This window comes from Asparagus officinalis, chromosome 10, assembly GCF_001876935.1.
Source record: "Asparagus officinalis chromosome 10, Aspof.V1, whole genome shotgun sequence".
Classification (NCBI taxonomy): Eukaryota; Viridiplantae; Streptophyta; class Magnoliopsida; order Asparagales; family Asparagaceae; genus Asparagus; species Asparagus officinalis.
In genome coordinates, this window is record NC_033803.1 from 8,046,948 (window position 1) to 8,065,552 (window position 18,605).

At 38.2% G+C, this 18,605-nt stretch overlaps 1 protein-coding gene across 2 annotated transcripts in view; it reads left to right on the top strand.

Moving 5' to 3' along the window:
- LOC109825081 (probable protein S-acyltransferase 7) overlaps positions 1-9,781 on the top strand; it is a 12,733-nt gene extending 2,952 nt beyond the window's left edge. The window contains exons 2-5 of one of the 2 annotated variants that reach the window (XM_020391794.1): positions 739-921; positions 1,120-1,416; positions 8,267-8,500; positions 9,069-9,781. In XM_020391794.1, coding sequence (XP_020247383.1) covers positions 739-921; positions 1,120-1,416; positions 8,267-8,500; positions 9,069-9,572 — 1,218 coding nt within the window. In that variant the 3' untranslated portion in view covers positions 9,573-9,781. The remainder of the gene's footprint in view (positions 1-738; positions 922-1,119; positions 1,417-8,266; positions 8,501-9,068) is intronic. The other variant, XM_020391795.1, reaches the window with a different exon arrangement.

The following is an 18,605-nucleotide window of genomic DNA, read 5'->3' on the forward strand; positions in this document are numbered from 1 at the left end:
CACATAGATTTGGTATGGTTCAATATTGTTGCTTTATCATCCTTGAGCCTAACTGAGAACCTAATATTCAGCATCCTATCATTTGTTGGTTGACAAGGAATACTTGTATCTAACCTAACATTTACACTTAACCTAGTGGGAGACCTCTTCCCTATGCTAATGTTACTTGTTCTTTCATTTGGCACGTATACTTAGCCATAGGATATCTCTTCCTAAAGTTTCGATTCCTTTTATCCTCTATAACTGGCTCTCAATTTATTTAACTCTTGATGTTGCAAATCATTGGTCTCCTTTGGAGAAGATGGACAACAGGTTCTTTGAGTACAGGTGTTGAAATGTATACTTAATTCTTAACATAAAGGGGCAATATGAAGGAGTGATGCTTAAACAGAGGAGCAGCACTGTGCTGGATACATATTCGGTACTCGGTTACTATAGTGTTTGGTGGATGCATGTTAGTAACGTTTGGTCCTCCTTGTTCATTTCAAATTTATTTGAGTTCATCTGCAAAATGTTTGCTGAAGTCACACATATGAAGATATTTTTACTAAAAGCTTGATTGGTCAAAGATAGTTGTTTATTCTTTTACATTTAATGTCCTAAGTTAAATGTTTTTACTCGCTGTTTCATTTTAGACTTGATGCTCAACTATTTTCTTTCTCACCATTTCACATGTCATTACTAAGGAGTTTTTTGAATGAACAATATACTCATAAATATTTTATGACATGTTTGCAGATATTTTTTCTTCAAGGGAGATTTATATTCGGCCCTGATGTGAGATCATTATTTCTCACGATATTTCTTATTGTCGCTCCTGTTGCTGTTTTTTGTGTATATGTTGCCAGAAAGCTAATGGATCATTTTGCTCATCATCTTGGGATATCTATAATGTTAGTTGCTGTTGCATTCACCTTATATGTGAGTATTATGAGATAGATAGATGGTTTTAACTTTTTAAAATATAAACATGAACACAATCTAAATCGCAAATGACCATCACTAGACATTCTGAAAACCTTAATATTGGAAACTACAATTAAGTACCTTTTCATACACATCTCAACTACCAATGTAAGTTTCTCAAGGGTTAAAGAAATGATAGGTTTTGTTTCCCAGGATCTAGCTCTTCTTCTACTTACTTCTGGAAGAGATCCGGGTATCATTCCTCGTAACGCACACCCACCAGAGCCTGAAGTTTATGATGGAAACACGGAAGTTGGGGGAGTTCAAACACCACAATTACGGTTACCTCGAACAAAGGATGTCACTGTTAATGGAATGACGGTGAAAATTAAGTATTGTGATACTTGCATGCTTTATCGACCTCCTCGGTGTTCACATTGTTCAATCTGTAACAACTGTGTACAGCGGTTTGACCATCACTGCCCTTGGGTGGGGCAGTGCATTGGACTTGTGAGTGCAATTACTCGGATTTAGTTTTTCTTTAAGTATATAAATGATGATAAACTGTTTTTTGTACTAGTTTGATGCCGATATAAATGAAATCAGTACTATCATTTTTAATAATTCTTCTTATTCATTGTTGCTACTTGACTAAGTCCATATCTCTGGTCCTCCTAATTTATGCAGTTCATGTTGGTTATTGTTAGTTGGGGTTTCTGTATTCATTTAATCTTAAACTGTTTTTGCCAGTAATCTTGAAAATGTTAACTGATTCCTGATAATGTGTGAAATGTTGAGTTATTTAGATAGTAATTAGACAATGTTGTAAGGACCTATTTGTAATAGTGCACTTATATAAAAGGGGTACCTCTCTATGATAGAGACTAACCCTAATTTTTCCAAAACACTACATGGTATCAGAGCTGTGGCGGCTCCTCTTGAAGCTATCGGCTTGTTCGAGCTCTTCAATCAAACACCAATTCCCTTCCACCGATTCTCCCTCCTGAGTCGACTCCTTGATTTCCGCCCCCAGCGCTGCCGCCTCCGCTGAGGACCCGCTGCCCTGCCCTAGGTGAGGACGACGCTGCCCTAGGTGAGGACGACGCTGAACTCGACGGACGACGATTCCATTCCGACGAGTCCCCTGACCTAGGGTTCTGTAGCCCTCGGATTTGAAGGAGGACTGGTGATTGAGGGCTGGACTGGCCATCGATTTCTTTTTGAAGGAGGCTTGAAGGAGGTGTTGTTCTTTTGAAGGGCTGGTGCGACATTTTTTCCTTTTGGCAGCGTCGATGGCAGTTGGGCTGGAGAGACTTAGCCAGAGAATCTCAGTTGGGGAATTGTGACATTTTTAAATTACTTTCTTAGGTGTTGTTGCTGGAAGAGAGGGGAATCACCTGGGAAGAGAGGGGAATCAACTGTGAAGATGGGAACAAGAAACTAGAGGAGCTGAAGGAGATCCTGTGACAAGTCAGTTAATTGTGAAGATGGGAACACCTGTTACAAGTCAAGAATTAAAGGAGATCCTCGAGGGGGTGGCCAGAGTATTTCAGACCAAACTAGAGGAGAATTCTAGTAGGTCGGTTGTGACCACATCGGAGTCGACGCAGGTAATGGAGAGGGTAAAGTTGCTGCCGAATGACATCAAGCTTGAGGGGACAAGAAACTATCTGAGTTGGTCTCGGAGGGCATTGCTGAACCTTCGAATCAAAGGACTTGAAAAGCATGTGAAGGGGGAATGCATTGAGCCGGAGAATAAGACGAGTGCTGAGTGGAACACATGGAGTAATACTAATTCTCTGGTGGTTTCTTGGTTGTTGACTTCTGTGTCTCCAACCATAGCTGGGATGGTGGAGTCTATCTCAAGTGCAGCTGATGTCTGGAGGACATTGGAGGGGATGTACTCTGGAGCTGGGAGTGTGATGATGATGATGGAAGTGGAGGAGAAGATTGATGCTACCACACAAGGGGAGAAGACAGTCCACCAGTATGCAGCAGAGCTACGTCACTTATGGGCGGATTTGGATCACTATGATCCATTATCGCTACAAAACCCGGCAGATGTTCTTTTGGGGAGACAATATTTTGAGCGCAGGCGTGTGGCTCGTTTTCTTAAGGGTTTGAACCCAAAGTTTGAGGGGAGGAGGGCAGCAATGTGCCATCTGTCATCTCTTCCCTCTTTGGATGAGGCTATTGCATCGATGGAACAAGAGGAGATCAGACAGAAGGTGATGACAGGTGAGGCTTCACCTGCTGTCCGCTCGGCATTGGTGGTTCCGGATGCTCACATCAGAGATGATAGAGAGTGCTATAACTGTGGAAAGAAAGGACATCTCAGCTACAATTGCCCTCAACCCCGTAACACTGGTGGCAACCGAGGAGGCAGAGGACAGAGAGGTGGCCGTGCAGGTCGAGGAGGCAGGGGACGTGGAGGCCGAGGAGTTGCTCACCTAGCTGTGGCAGATGAGTCCCAGGCTACTATTGGGATGACTGGAGCTGAAATAACAGAACTGGAGGAACTACGTCTGTTCAAGCTTCAGGCTGAGAGTTCGAAGGGCAAGGGACAAGTTACCCAGGATCTGGATACCACTACATGCTTTGGTAACTTCATTGGTTATGCTCATGCAAACAAAGGTACACAGGTTCAGGCACTTGCATCCACTAAAACTCATGTTGATTGGATCATAGACTCAGGTGCATCTAGGCATGTCACAGGAGCATCTAGTGAGTTTGCATTATATTATCCGAGTAAGCATATACACCCTGAGACGGTTCAGACTGCTGATGGGACATCCCAACCCATCAGGGGTACTGGCTCGGTCCATTGCACTTCATCTGTTACCTTATCATCTGTATTGCATGTTCCTTCGTTTCCAGTTAACTTACTCTCAGTTAGCTCTCTTATTGATCAATTAAATTGCACCGTGTTATTTGATCGAGATTTTGCTGTTAGCGGAGGGCCAGAGGCAGAAGCGATGCTTCAACATTGCCGGTTAGGGCATTTATCTTTTGAGAGTTTGAATAGATTAGAACCTGAGTTAATGAAGAAAGTGGATAGAAAAGAGTTATTTTGTAATGCCTGTGAACTTGGAAAGCATACTCGTTCTACTTATAAAATGATTGGTCTACAAAGTTGTGAACCATTTGCACTTGTCCATTCTGATGTTTGGGGACCATGTCCTACCACCTCTATTAGTGGCTTTAGATGGTTTGTTACTTTCATTGATTGTTATTCACGTATGGTCTGGATATACATGATGAAACAGAAATTTACTTTCATTGATTGTTATTCACGTATGGTCTGGATATACATGATGAAACAGAAATCTGAGGTTTACAAATGTTTTCAAGACTTCTCGGCCTATGTGAAGACACAGTTTGGAGTGCAGGTGAAGATTCTCCGAACAGATAATGGGACTGAGTATGTTAACAAGGAGTTTGCCTCTTTCATCTCTAGTCAGGGAATCCTTCATCAAACCACCTGTCCAGACACTCCTGCTCAGAATGTGGTAGCTGAACGTAAGAATAGACATCTACTAGAAGTGGCCCGCTCATTGATGTTGACAATGAATGTGCCTAAGTTTTTATGGAGTGAGGCTGTCATGACAGCAGCTTATTTGATCAATAGGATGCCATCAAGAGTATTAGGGATGAAGACATCGTGTGAGATGCTCTTGGGCTCGAATATTTTTGTTGTTCCACCAAGAGTGTTTGGATGCACATGTTATGTGAGAGATCACAGATTGATGGTGGGTAAACTGGATCCACAAGCAGTTAAATGTATCTTTGTTGGCTACTCATCAAGCCAAAAAGGATACAAGTGTTGGTGTCCTACTGAAAGAAAGTTGTTTGTCAGTATGGATGTTACTTTTCGGGAGTTTGAACCTTTTTATGGGGAGAAGACGGAGTTGAGTTCCTTGTTTGGAGATGACTTTACTGATGCTAGTAAAGAGGGGGAGAATGAGAATGAAAATGAGAATGAGAATGAGAATGACGTCGTGGTTGGGATGATTCCATGTCCTCTTGAGTCACCGAGTAGTGATGGTACACCGCCGAGTAGTGGTGGCGACTCAGGAGGTGACAGCCAAGGTCAGGGGGAGCTGAGAGTGTACACGAGGAGACAGAAACAACAGCATGAGCCGCCTCCTGTGCCTATACCAGTGCCCACAAATGTTGATGTCCCAAGTCCCTCCTCTCCAGTGACTTCTCCACCTGAGTCGATAGGTAACGAGTTCTTCCCTGATATTTCTAATACTCCTGTCTTGTCCCGCAGAACCTCTAGAGTCAATGCTGGAAAACCTCCGGCTAGGTTTGGTAGTTGGGATACTGACATTGCGAATTACATTTCATATGCATCCATTCCACCCGCATATAAGTCATTCATTGCATCATTGCATTCCGTGTCTGTACCTAACAACTGGCAGGTCGCTAAGCAAGACCCCAGGTGGTTGAGTGCCATGCAAGAGGAACTTCGGGCCTTGAAGAAGAATGATACATGGGAGCTGGTACCTTTGCCAGCTGGGAAGCGTGCTGTTGGATGTAGTGGGTGTATACGGTTAAGCAAACTCCAGAGGGCAAGATCGACAGATATAAAGCCAGATTGGTTGCTAAAGGCTACAGTCAAACGTATGGCATTGACTATGACGAGACATTTGCTCCAGTAGCAAAGATGAGCACTGTTAGAGTGTTGGTGTCATGTGCTGCCAACTTTAATTGGCCACTACATCAGCTAGATGTCAAGAATGCCTTTTTGCATGGAGATCTCCAGGAGGAGGTGTATATGGAGATTCCACCAGGCTTTGCTACTTCTCAAGTAGCTGGGAAGGTGTGCAAGTTGAAGAAGTCTTTGTATGGGTTAAAACAGTCTCCAAGAGCATGGTTTGACAGATTCAGGTTAGCAGTCTGTGGTATGGGGTACAAGCAGTGCAATGGGGATCATACTGTGTTCTACAGGCACTCCAAAACTCGTATCACTATTCTGGCGGTCTATGTTGATGATATTGTAATCACTGGAGATGATGTTGAAGAAATCCTACGGTTGAAGAAGAAATTGGGAGAGGAATTTGAAGTTAAAGATCTGGGGCAGTTAAAATACTTCCTCGGAATTGAAATTGCAAGGTCGCGAAAGGGTATAGTGCTTTCTCAGCGGAAGTATGCTCTGGATCTTTTCTCAGAGACAGGAATGTTGGGGTGCAGAGTTGCATCTACTCCTATCGAGCAGAATCATAAGATGTGTGCCGAGGGTGGTGACCCAGTGAGTAAAGAGCAATATCAAAGACTAGTTGGACGACTTATATATTTATGCCATACGAGACCTGATATCACTCATGCCGTGAGTGTGGTGAGTAGATACATGCATGATCCCAGAGAGCAGCATATGGATGCAGTTCGCAGAATTCTTAGATATATTAAGGAAAGCCCAGGAAAGGGGTTGTGGTTCAGAAGTTCTAGACATCTGAGAATTGAAGGCTACTGTGATGCTGATTGGGCGGGTTGTATGGATGATCGTAGGTCCACTACAGGCTACTGTGTATTTGTTGGAGGTAATCTCGTATCTTGGCGTAGCAAGAAGCAAGATGTGGTGGCTAGGTCTACAGCTGAGGCAGAGTACAGGGCTATGGCAGTTGGTTTGTGCGAGCTGATGTGGGTCAAAAACATATTATCTGAGCTGCGTCTGTTTAGAAGAGATTCCTTACAACTTTGGTGTGACAACAAATCGGCGATTAATATTGCAAACAATCCAGTTCAGCATGATCGCACCAAACATGTGGAGATCGATCGGTTCTTTATCAAGGAGCAACTGAATAGAGGAGTACTGACTTTGAAATATGTGAAATCAGAAGAGCAGTTAGCTGATTGTTTAACAAAAGGATTAAGTTCTAGAGAGTATGATATCTTTTGTAACAAGATGGGGATGATTGATATCTATCGCCCATCTTGAGGGGGAGTGTTGAGTTATTTAGATAGTAATTAGACAATATTGTAAGGACCTATTTGTAATAGTGCACTTATATAAAAGGGGTACCTCTCTATGATAGAGACTAACCCTAATTTTTCCAAAACACTACAAATCTCATGAAAGAAAGAATTGGAGAATTTAAAAAGATTAGTCTTTGTGTGTTTGAATGAACTATAAAAATTAGTGATAGCAGTTTAGAACTGGTTGGGCTTCCATATAGGAAAATTGTTATATTATTACAGGGACAAGGCAATAGCTTTTTTATGGGATGAAAAACTTTCAGACAACATAAACTCTCTCTGTAGCATTATATATTCTTGTATTTGCGTGCTAATTAGTAGCAGAATTAACTAGTTCTGCAAACATGGGCAGATAGATGTTAGCTGAATGGTTATATATGTAATGTAGTTTAATATATCAAGTAGCAAATGATTTAGGTTAGTATTTTGTCCAGTTAGTTCGTCAAATCAAGTGAAATGAGCTTTTTATTATTTTGAATATATTTTTGGCACTACTAATACTCCAGATCTCTCATGCTTGATTGGATCATGCTTGATTTAACATCTTACTCTATGATAAGAAATGAAAAATGGTGCATGCTTATTACATTTATATGTTTGAATCCGTTTCAAACTGTTGCCAATTGTTTTCCGACGCATCTCTCTTGAACTCTTCCCTAAATTCAAACTTATGAATAGTTTCTGATAGTTGAATTCGTAACTGATGTATTTACCTATGTAATCCATTGACTTTCTGCTTACATGAAGGTATTCTTTTGGACCTTGAGTCATATAAAATGGGCAAGGAACTCTTAAAAGTTCTTTCTTTTGTCTTTGCTAATCAAAAAATGGATATAAAATGGGCAAGGAACTCTTAAAAGTTCTTTCTTTTGACTTTGCTAATCAAAAAATGGTTAAGTCATCAATTTCTACTAGTTAACATATTGGTGTTACTTCGGTCTTGACGCCCATATAAAATTTTGACATGTTAGTCTTCCAGAGGCTGATACCTTACATATCTAATAAATTTTACTAATATTTATATGTTCTCATATGCAATTATTAGCGATGTCAGTACAATGAATTAAGACATCCACCTAATATAGTCTTATTTTTTCATGCTTTGATATGTAATTGGAGTATCAAAACTGTCATCCGTGTTGTATAACATGCTTTAGGTCGAAGGATGTAAAGGCTCTAAAAGAGACTCCTTTGCAATGCAGAGAATTTAAAAGTTCCCTACTTCACTTAAACTTTATAGTTCTCTTGCAATCATTTTTCTTGATCGGCAACAGGTTTCCCTAGCGAGGCATCAACTTGTTATCGGGAATTTAAATAAAAACATTCTTCTGCTGCAATACTATCAATTCTTCCAACTGATCTACTGTTATCTTCAATGCAGCGAAACTATCGATTCTTCTATATGTTTGTTTTCTCCACAACTCTTCTTTGCGTCTATGTCTTTTCTTTCTGCTGGATCTACATCAAGAAAATCATGGACGCTGAGCAAACTACTGTATGGAGAGCAATGGCCAAGACTCCCGCTTCCATCATTCTCCTAATCTACACTTTCATATCAGTATGGTTCGTTGGAGGCCTCTCTGTCTTTCATTTATATCTCATGAGCACTAACCAGGTAAACATTTCATTCATATCACTTTAGTCTCCAACAGAAGGCTTATTTTCACTTTGGTACCCACAGTTTACCCATATTTTAGTTTTGATACCCCAAGTATTTTTTTCGATACTTTGATACCCCCAAAGTATTTTTTTAATGCTTTGATATCCCAAGTTTCAATACTATTTCATTTTGAGACCCCTGTCCAGATTCTGTTATCTTCTGTTAAAATTGTATCACATACTTATCATGCGATCCATTTAGGTCAATAATACCCATTTCATGAAAAATAATTCCCCCCACATTTTTGTGACTATTGTTTTTAGCATGATGAACTATTGTCCCAATTATACTTTGTGTGATTCTAGTGTAGAAATGGGTGGGAGTATAATTGACCTAAATATATCTCACGTGTCAGGGACATGATACAATTGTAATAGAAAAATGTAAAGAAATCTGGACAAGTATTAAGGTGAAATGGAATTAAAACTTGGGGTATCAAAAATGGTAAAATTTGGAGTACACAAGGGAAAATAAGCCCTAAGAGAATAATATTCTAATATTTATTTTCTTTTTCCTATTGAAGACAACATATGAAAACTTCCGCTATCGATATGATCGACGTTCAAACCCTTACAACATAGGATTAGTGAATAACTTCAAAGAGGTATTCTTCACAAGCATCCCACCCTCTAAGAACAAGTTCCGGGCTAGGGCTCATGGAGATAAAGGGTTTAATGCTCGTGCAGTGAGCGGTGGAGGGTTTATGAGCCCGAACATGGGGAATGGGGTCGGAGATATGGAAGTAGGAAGGAAGGCAGTGGCTTGGGACGGTGAAATAGAAGGAAATGGAAGTGATTTAGAGGTAGGTGTGAATAATGAGATGATAGAAGATAAAGATGGTGTTGGTGTTGGTGTTGGATTTCCCAGTCCTTCGCCAGATTTGAATCAAGTTAGGGTAACGACGGAGTCAAACCCTAGACAAGGTAGCTGGGGCCGGAGAGGTGGGAATTGGGATATGCCACCGGAGACGCTAGGATTATCTGCCAGAGTTGGAGGATCAGAATTGGGGAATGAGGGAGTTAGATAGGATTTGTGTATGTTGAGTTTGAGTTAACTTAGGGTTTGACGATGTGGGATGGTTTGGGAGAGTGAAATTGGTTTTGATGATAGGAAGAGATTGAGCATCATTGTATTTTATGGTCTGTAGTTTCTCTTTGCTGATGTTTTTGTGTGCATTTTTTCTTCATTTGTTGGTTGTTGCAGTCTGAAATGGCTTTGGCTTGTGGTTTTCTCTGAGTTTTGTCTTGTGGTTTTCTCTAAGTTTGAGTGTGAATCTCTCAATATGTGCTTTCATTTTTATTTTTTTTTATTTTTTTAGTTGTTGTTTCTGCAAATATGACTGGATTAGATGGGGTTTGTGGGTGTAGAGTTGAAGGGATCTGGTGATCTTGAGCTTGTTTAGTTTTTGATGGTAGCATCAGAAGAATGCAGTTTTCTTACTCTTTTAGAGTCTCTCTTTGCTGATGCATTCTATATATTCCTTTATTTTCATCATTTATTGGTCATTGCAGTTATGAAATGGCTTTGACTTGTGTTTTTTCTTCGAGTTTGGGTGTGAATCTCTTTATATGTGCTTTCGTTTTTGTTATTGTTGTGAAGATATGTGATTAAATTTGGGGGAAAAAATAAATAAATCTGTTTTAGCTGGACTGGGGGTTTTTGGGAGTTTCTTGTGGGTGACTGTCTTTGTGTTAACTAGTGTGGTTTTAACTTGGTATCAAATTTCCTTGAAGGCATCAAGAGGCGCATAGGTAGGAGATCAATCACTAACGACCGGCCAGGCTGTGTTACTTGCTTCTAAGTTATCAAGGGGTAAATTGCACATAAACCCCCTAAGCTATCCTTCAGTAGCAATTAAAGATCCCTCAATTTATTTAATAGCACTTAACATCTTGAATTGTCATTTTTAAAAGACAAATCGCAAGCAACGCGCTCTTCGTCGTGATTGAGTGAGGCTAAGTGCTCATGAATGGGAGTAGAGGGGTACTAAGTGCAATTGAATGCATACATGAGAGGGGTTATGTGGAATTTAACCCTTTCATTGTAGGCAATCTATTTTTCTTGTTGAAGTCATTTTGAGGAAATCATGAGCAAAATTGCAGCACAGCCTGATGCTTCAATTCCTTCGAAGTTAAACCATCTAACAGAAAATATAATGAAATATGGACGGGGTATTCAAGTGAAATGGATTTGACACCTTGGAGTAGCAAAATGTTAAAAACTCATTTGCGGTATCAAAGTGAAAAAAGAGAGAAACTTTATGGTACCAAAGTGAAAACTAGCCCCGAAAAAGAAAAAGCAAAGTGCAAACATTTGCTTATGAAATATTTTTATATGTATCCGTAAGGATACATATATAGTTACTAACATCTATATCTGATAGGATGTATAGTTACGAATATGGATATATAGTGAAATATCCGAATATGGATATATAGTGAAATATCCGAATTCACATCCGAAAGTATTTGATTATACGTTGTTCATAAAGTTGCAATAGTTTTAATCCTTAAATTAATGGATTAAGGTTAATTATAATGATAAGGAGATCTAATCTTAACTTTTAAGATATAACAAACATGTTAATAAACTCCCTTGTATTAAATAAACTATATTTTTCCAATATTATGTAGTTTGCTCATTTTCAATTTACACACACAAACATGCTTTATGAACGCCTGTATATGTGAACTCTAACATATTTTCTTCTCCAATATTTATCTAGTTTGCTCATATCCATTTTACATATTTTTGTCAATGCGTACTCGTACTCTTAGTTACATCTGTGATTGTTAAAATAAATGGTTATACAAACTTAATTTAAGATGATATCAGAGCAATCCGGATTCAAATACCACTTGCCATAAATTTAAAGTAGATTTTCTAAAAACCGGCAACGTAACTTGAGTACAGTTTTCAGCTCATAATAAAATGCTTGACCTATGAGAACATTATGTTAGAATATAAAATAATCTCTAACTCTCACCGTAACTTTGGAATTATCATCTAATCATTAGGTGGACCGAATTTAAGGGTGATTGATAAAGACGCGTATATAATAAATGCCCGTATCTTAGCTCTACCCGACCTGTTTGCACCTCTATTTACTTGAAGAAGAAATACGAAGGAAAGACCAATGGGCAAATGACTTGCAGAGCTTCATTAAAAATTTTATAACTAAAAAAAAAAAGAAAAAAACAGCAGAACATGGAGAGCAAGACAAGGTGCCACAAAAAATATGTGATAAGAGATTCTCTGCAACAAAATTTGTTTGGTTCAGTCAGAAAAAACAATCATAGAGGACGATCACGGGAAAGCTGGTTTTTGTTTTTCATCGCAGTCGAGGTTTCGGTTCTTTACGCCAACGATGGAGAGAAGAACGCGTGGGCGTGCTCGGTTTTTTGCGCTTCTCTGATTGCTTTGCTTCATAATTCTCTGAGTTGTATTTTTGTTTGCTTTGTTTCATAATTCTCTAGTTGTGCTGAGCGTCATTAATGATGATCAGCTCATTATGCAATAGGAGAAATGTTGAATTTAAATCTAATTAAATCTATTTGTGGGCACATATGATTAATCAATGTGTATTACTATCTTTAAGGATAACCCACTAAAGTGATCAATCAATTTGGGTTAATAGGTATTTAAATATATCATGGGGTTATATGTGCAGATACCAGGTTGTAATTGTAATTTGATGAGGGGCCAAATTACAAATATACAACACCTATATATATAAGGGGTTATGGTCCCTAATCTAGGGTTAACCACTCTCATTCTCTTATCCCCATCTAAAGAGATCCATAAGAGAGAAACCCTAAGGTTAGAAGATCATCAAAACCCTAATCAAGTTTTCTTCAATGGATTCAGGTATATGCTTCCGCACCTTTTGATTCTTGTTAATCTCTTTGAATTAAATCATGGCTTTATGGTTTAGATCTCAAGTTTTTTTATTAGATCTAACAAGTGGTATCAGAGCCACCATTGATTTGTTCTAAGAGATTAAGATTAAAATTAGGGTTCTTTAATCTTAATTTGTGTTTGATTCGGATCCGTTCACGGATGAACAGTAAAGTTTCTTATTTTCGGATGAACAGTAGCCGTTTTTTCGGTGAACAGTAAATTTTTTAATTTTCGGGAGAACAGGAAAAAATTTATTTTCGGATTAACAGTAAAGATTTTTATTTTCGGATGAATAGTAAAATTCTCATGTTGTTTGGTTTTTCTTTCGATTTTTGGATCTGTAGCATTTATGAACTCTAAAGTTCATTTCTTTTGTGTTTGATTCAATTTTTGAGGTTTGGATCTAAATGATTTGAGTTCAAAAATCGACAGAAAAAAAATAATTATCTTTTTTTTTGAGATTTTTTGATTTGTCGTCAATCTCCAAAACTCCTCGTCGGAGTTGATTCAGCGGCGGCGGTTTCAAATTAAACCCTCAAGGGGTTCGTGCACGTGAAAACGTGCTAAAATTAAGGAGGTAGTTACCTCAATTTTTGGCGAGAAAACTTGCTAAAATTAAGGAGGTGGTTACCTCAATTTTTGGCGAGAAAACGTGCTAAAATTAAGGAGGTGGTTACCTCAATTTTTGGCGAGGCTTGAAAGCTTCAAAGGAACCTTGCGTTCGTTCTAAAACGAACCCACGTTCATTCTCTAATGAAACATGCGTTCGTCAAACGCTGCATTCGTTGACGCTGCGTTCGTTGACGCTACGTTCGTTCTCAAACGAACATTGCATTCAAACGAACATTGCGTTCATTCGTTCATTGCGTTCAAACGAACATTGTGTTCATTCGTTCATTGTGTTCAAGTCGAACATTGCGTTCATTCTCAGGTCGAACATCACATTTGTTTTCAGACGAACATTGCGTTCGTGCTCAAGTTGAACATTGCGTTCATTCTCAGGTCAAACATCGCGTTCGTTTTTCAAACGAACCTCGCGTTCGTTCTCAAGTTGAACCCTGCGTTCATTTTTCAAACGAACCTCGCGTTCATTCTCAAGTAGAACATCACGTTCATTTTCAGACGAACCTCGAGTTCGTGCTTAAGTGAGTCTCGTACTCAATACAGTCGAAACCTGCGTTCGTCGAAACCTGCGGCGAGCCTCGTGCTCAGTCAAACGAACCTTGCGTTCGTTCCAAAACGAGCCTTGCGTTTGTTCCAAAATGAGCCTTGCGTTCATTCTGGTGTCCCTTGTTTAAACATTGGCCTTGACTTGAGAATTTTATTAAGAATTTGGACCTGTATTTAATTATCAGGTATAAGCTCCTTAAGCTCGTTTTAGGCACAAGGATTAATTGAATTTATCAATTAAATCCTATTTGTGGGTCATAATTCGTTATGGGTCCATAATTAAGCTATGAAATTCAGTTGATTTAAATTAAACTATTTAATTTAAATTAAATTTGGTAGTGGATCAATTAGTTATTTCAAATAATATGACACTAAGGTATTAAAGTTGTCTTTCATTCTAAATGATCGATTGAAACAAGAAGTTGCCAAAGTAACATCTCTTGTGTAGATTGTTCATGAGGGATGTTAGATGTTTGTGTGTATGTTTTCGTGTAAATATTTAATCGGCCCAAAGGAAGGTTATTATTTATTTTTAGATTGCATACGCATCTGTGATGATAAATACGTGACGATTATAAGGTTTACATGTGGATAATGAATTGATCCAAAGATAGTTTCATTATTTGACATGCGTTATTGTCAGTATTTGATCATTGCAACAAGGTATCACTGCGTTATTGTCAGTATTTGATCATTGCAACAAGGTATCACTTGCAATTAATATTACTGTCCAAAGACTTGATATTAATGTTGTACCAGATATCTTGAGATGTGATTTATCATTATTTGAATTTTATTGATCACTAATTAAGGTTAAAAAATCTTTTGTTTATTTCAGCTAATGCATCTGCTGCAACAATTTCTGCTAACATCAACTCAATTCCCATGCTCAATGGGACTAATTTCAAGGTTTGGAAAGAGAACATTTTAATTGTACTGAACAACCTCAATCTCTCAATGCGGATAGCACTCCTGATGCAAAGAAGGAGTATGAGAAATGGGAGCGTTCAAATCGCATGAGTCTAATGATCATTAAGCGCGGCATTCCGGAAGCCTTCAGGGGCATAGAATCCGAAGGGATTACTAAGGCTAAAAATTTTATTGCCAAAATTAAGAAACGTTTTGCGAAAAACGATAAGGTAGAAACAATCACACTTTTAGCTCGCTTGATTTCAATGAAGTATAAGGGCAAAGGAAATATCAGGGAGTACATTATGAAAATGTCTCATATTGCTTCAAAGCTTAAGGTACTTAAACTCGATCTTTGTGATGAGTTATTGGTACATCTGGTTCTGTTGTCTCTTCCTGCACAATTCAATCAGTTTAAGGTCAGTTATAACTGCCAAAAAGAGAAATAGACTCTTAATGAGCTCATTTCATACTGTGTGGCAAGAAGAAGACAAGTTGAAGCAAGATAAGACTGAAAATGCTCATTTGGCCTATGCCTCTAAGGATAAGGGCAAGAAAAGAAAGAACGATAATGAAGCTGCTAAGGGTCCTGTTCAGAAGAAACAACATAAGGATGGTCAGGGTTGTTTCTTCTGTAATAAGTCTGGACACGTAAAGAAGGATTGTACAAAATATCACGCCTGGCGTGCTAAGAAGGGGCTGCCTGAGCTACCGGAAGCCAAGTGATGGTGAAAAATACATCTTTGTGGGCGATGGTCAGTCAGTAGATGTGGAAGCAATTGGACACTTTAGGTTGCTGTTAGGAACTGGTTCATATTTGGATTTAAAAGATACTTTTGTAGTACCGTCTTTTAGACGGAATTTGATTTCAGTTTCTGTATTGGACAAATCAGGTTACTCTTGTTCATTTGGAAACAATCAATTTAATTTATCTTTTAATTCAATTATTGTAGGAACTGGTTACTTGAGTACTTGTGACAACCTATATTTGCTTGATACAATTGCTTCTTACAATGAATCCTTGCATGTGGAATCACGTGGTACTAAGCGTAAATTAAATAAGAAAAATTCAGCGATAATTTACATATTTGGGGATGTCCAGCTGAGACAAGGCCTTATAGGCTAAATGAAAAGAAATTGGACTCCAAAATAGTTAGCAGCTACTTTATTGGGTACTCTGAACGCTCTAGGGGCTATAAGTTTTATGATCCCACACTAAGGAATATTTTTGAGACGGGAACAACAACATTCTTTGAGGATGTTGAGTTTGGGGGGAGAAATAAGGTTAGAGACATTAGTTTTGAGGAGGAATTGGCTTCAGATCCAATCCATACAGTTACTTTTGATAATATTCAGGTTCCTATACCTGTTGTTGCTCAAGAAGTAAATCTGGAACCTCAAGATGATAATGTTGAACAAATCCCTGTTCTAGAAGAACAAACTCAACAACCTCAAGAACCACCAGTGCCATTAAGGAGATCCACGAGAGAAAGGAGAAATGCTATTCCAGATGATTTTATTATATTTCTCCAAGAACATGAGGAAAGTAGTGGAATGTTGGAAGATGATCCAATCAACTTCCTCCAGGCCATGAAAAGTTCTAACTTTCAACAATGGATTAATGCCATGAATGAAGAGTACAAGTCTATGCAAGACAATAAGGTTTGGAAACTTGTCCCATTACCAGAAGGGCCATGAATGAAGAGTACAAGTCTATGCAAGACAATAAGGTTTGGAAACTTGTCCCATTACCAGAAGGTGCAAAACCAATTGGTTGTAAATGGATTTTTAAAACCAAGCGGGATGCAAATGGTAATATGGAGAGATATAAGGCACGTCTTGTAGCTAAAAGCTTTACTCAAAAGGAAGGTATTGATTATACAGAGTCTTTCTCTCCGGTTTCATCGAAAGACTCTTTCAGAACAATCATGACACTTGTTGCTCATTATGATCTTGAGTTACATCAGATGGATGTTAAGACTGCATTTCTCAATGGCGACATTGATGAGATGATTTATATGGTGCAACCAGAAAACTTTGTGTCAGGAGACCCGAAGAATATGGTTTGCAAATTAAGGAAATCCATCTATGGACTCAAGCAAGCTTCTCGTCAATTATATCATAAGTTTCAACAAATAATCATCTCGTTCAGTTTTGAGATGAACATTGTTGATGACTGTGTATATCACAAGTTCAGTGGGAGTAAGTATATTTTTCTGGTTCTGTATGTTGATGACATATTGCTTGCCACTAATGATATAGGCATGTTGCACGAAACCAAGAGATTTCTATCAAAGAATTTTGAGATGAAAGATCTTGGGGACGCCTCTTTTATATTAGGAATCCAGATATATCGAGATCGTTCCCGGGGTATTCTTGGATTATCAGATCCTCTTACTAAAGGATTGCACATTGGGACAAACTCCATGATAGCAGATCCTCTTACTAAAGGATTGCCATCCAAGGTCTTTCATGAGCATACTACTCATATGGGTGTGGTGTTATTCAAGGATATCCTGATTTAGTGGGAGTTTATAATTTTCTGGTGCTTTGTGTTTGGTTGTATTGTCTGATCAGAATAAAGTATTCAGTTAAGACACTCTGTTTTATTATGTTTGGTTTTGACCTCACTAAAGGAGGACCAGTTGAAAATAGACATGTATTGATCACATTGCATGTAATTTTCATGCTGCACATCCATGTTTGATCTAAGTCGTTTGATTGTATTGATATATGTGACCTTTGATGGGTCGAGTCACGATAAATGTGACGAAGGCCGCTTTGATCCTATATTGATATAGTCAATAGACGAGATTGTTTGGAAATACCTTTTCAGTGATAGCAATTTTGAGCTCATAAGGTTATACACAATTTTAAGGAATCATATGGTGCCCAAGTGGGAGATTGTTGGATTTAAATCTAATTAAATCTATTTGTGGGTACATATGATTAATCAATGTGTATTACTATCTTTAAGGATAACCCACTAAAGTGATCAATCAATTTGGGTTAATAGGTATTTAAATATATCATGGGGTTATATGTGCAGATATCAGGTTGTAATTGTAATTTGATGATGGGCCAAATTACAAATATACAACACCTATATATATAAGGGGTTATGGTCCCTAATCTAGGGTTAACCACTCTCATTCTCTTATCCCCATCTAAAGAGATCCATAAGAGAGAAACCCTAAGGTTAGAAGATCATCAAAACCCTAATCAAGTTTTCTTCAATGGATTCAGGTATATGCTTCCGCACCTTTTGATTCTTGTTAATCTCTTTGAATTAAATCATGGCTTTATGGTTTAGATCTCAAGTTTTTTTTATTAGATCTAACAAGGGAGACACCTCACATGTCCCCATTGTTGATCCCATATTTTGGGTCTTTAAATTTTTTTTCTATAATTGATAAGTATAAAATGAGTTTAGGTTTGTTAAAAATAAATAAATTTTAGTGTAGTTGGGGAATAATGCGTTAAGTCGGCACTGTCATCCTCCTCCTGATACCCTTTGTGCTTCGCTCAAGTTGTATGCTAGCAAACAGCATAATATGTAGGAGAAAACTAGTATAAAACACTGGCTTCTATCTCTTCTTAGTGACACCATCGCTGGGTTTTGGGAGCAAGTAATATAATAGAGACTGGAGATGTTAAGTCCTTCAGTTACAAAAAAAAAAAAAAACAGAGGAGTTATCCTCTGTTTTCTTCTATTCCCGTGCATAATTTATTAAATTGTTTTATAAATATAAGGTTTCTCTTTCTTCTTGAAATAGATCTTTCGACTTGTCATGTATAAATCTTTTTTTTTTAATTTTTTGCTCCCCTTCAATACCCAGATCCTGTTTATCATTCTTTTTCTAGTACTAAGGAAAGGACACGGACTAATAGAATGAACTTCACTACTGATGATAATCAAGTACTAAACCAAATTATTACATTACTACATAATCTCCTAATGTACAGGGATAATGATCAACTACAACTAAGTAACATAAAATGAAGAGCTACGTACACGATAGAAACTAGCATATAATAGAAATGGTCAGTCTCTCTCTCTCTCTCTCTCTCTCTCTCTCTC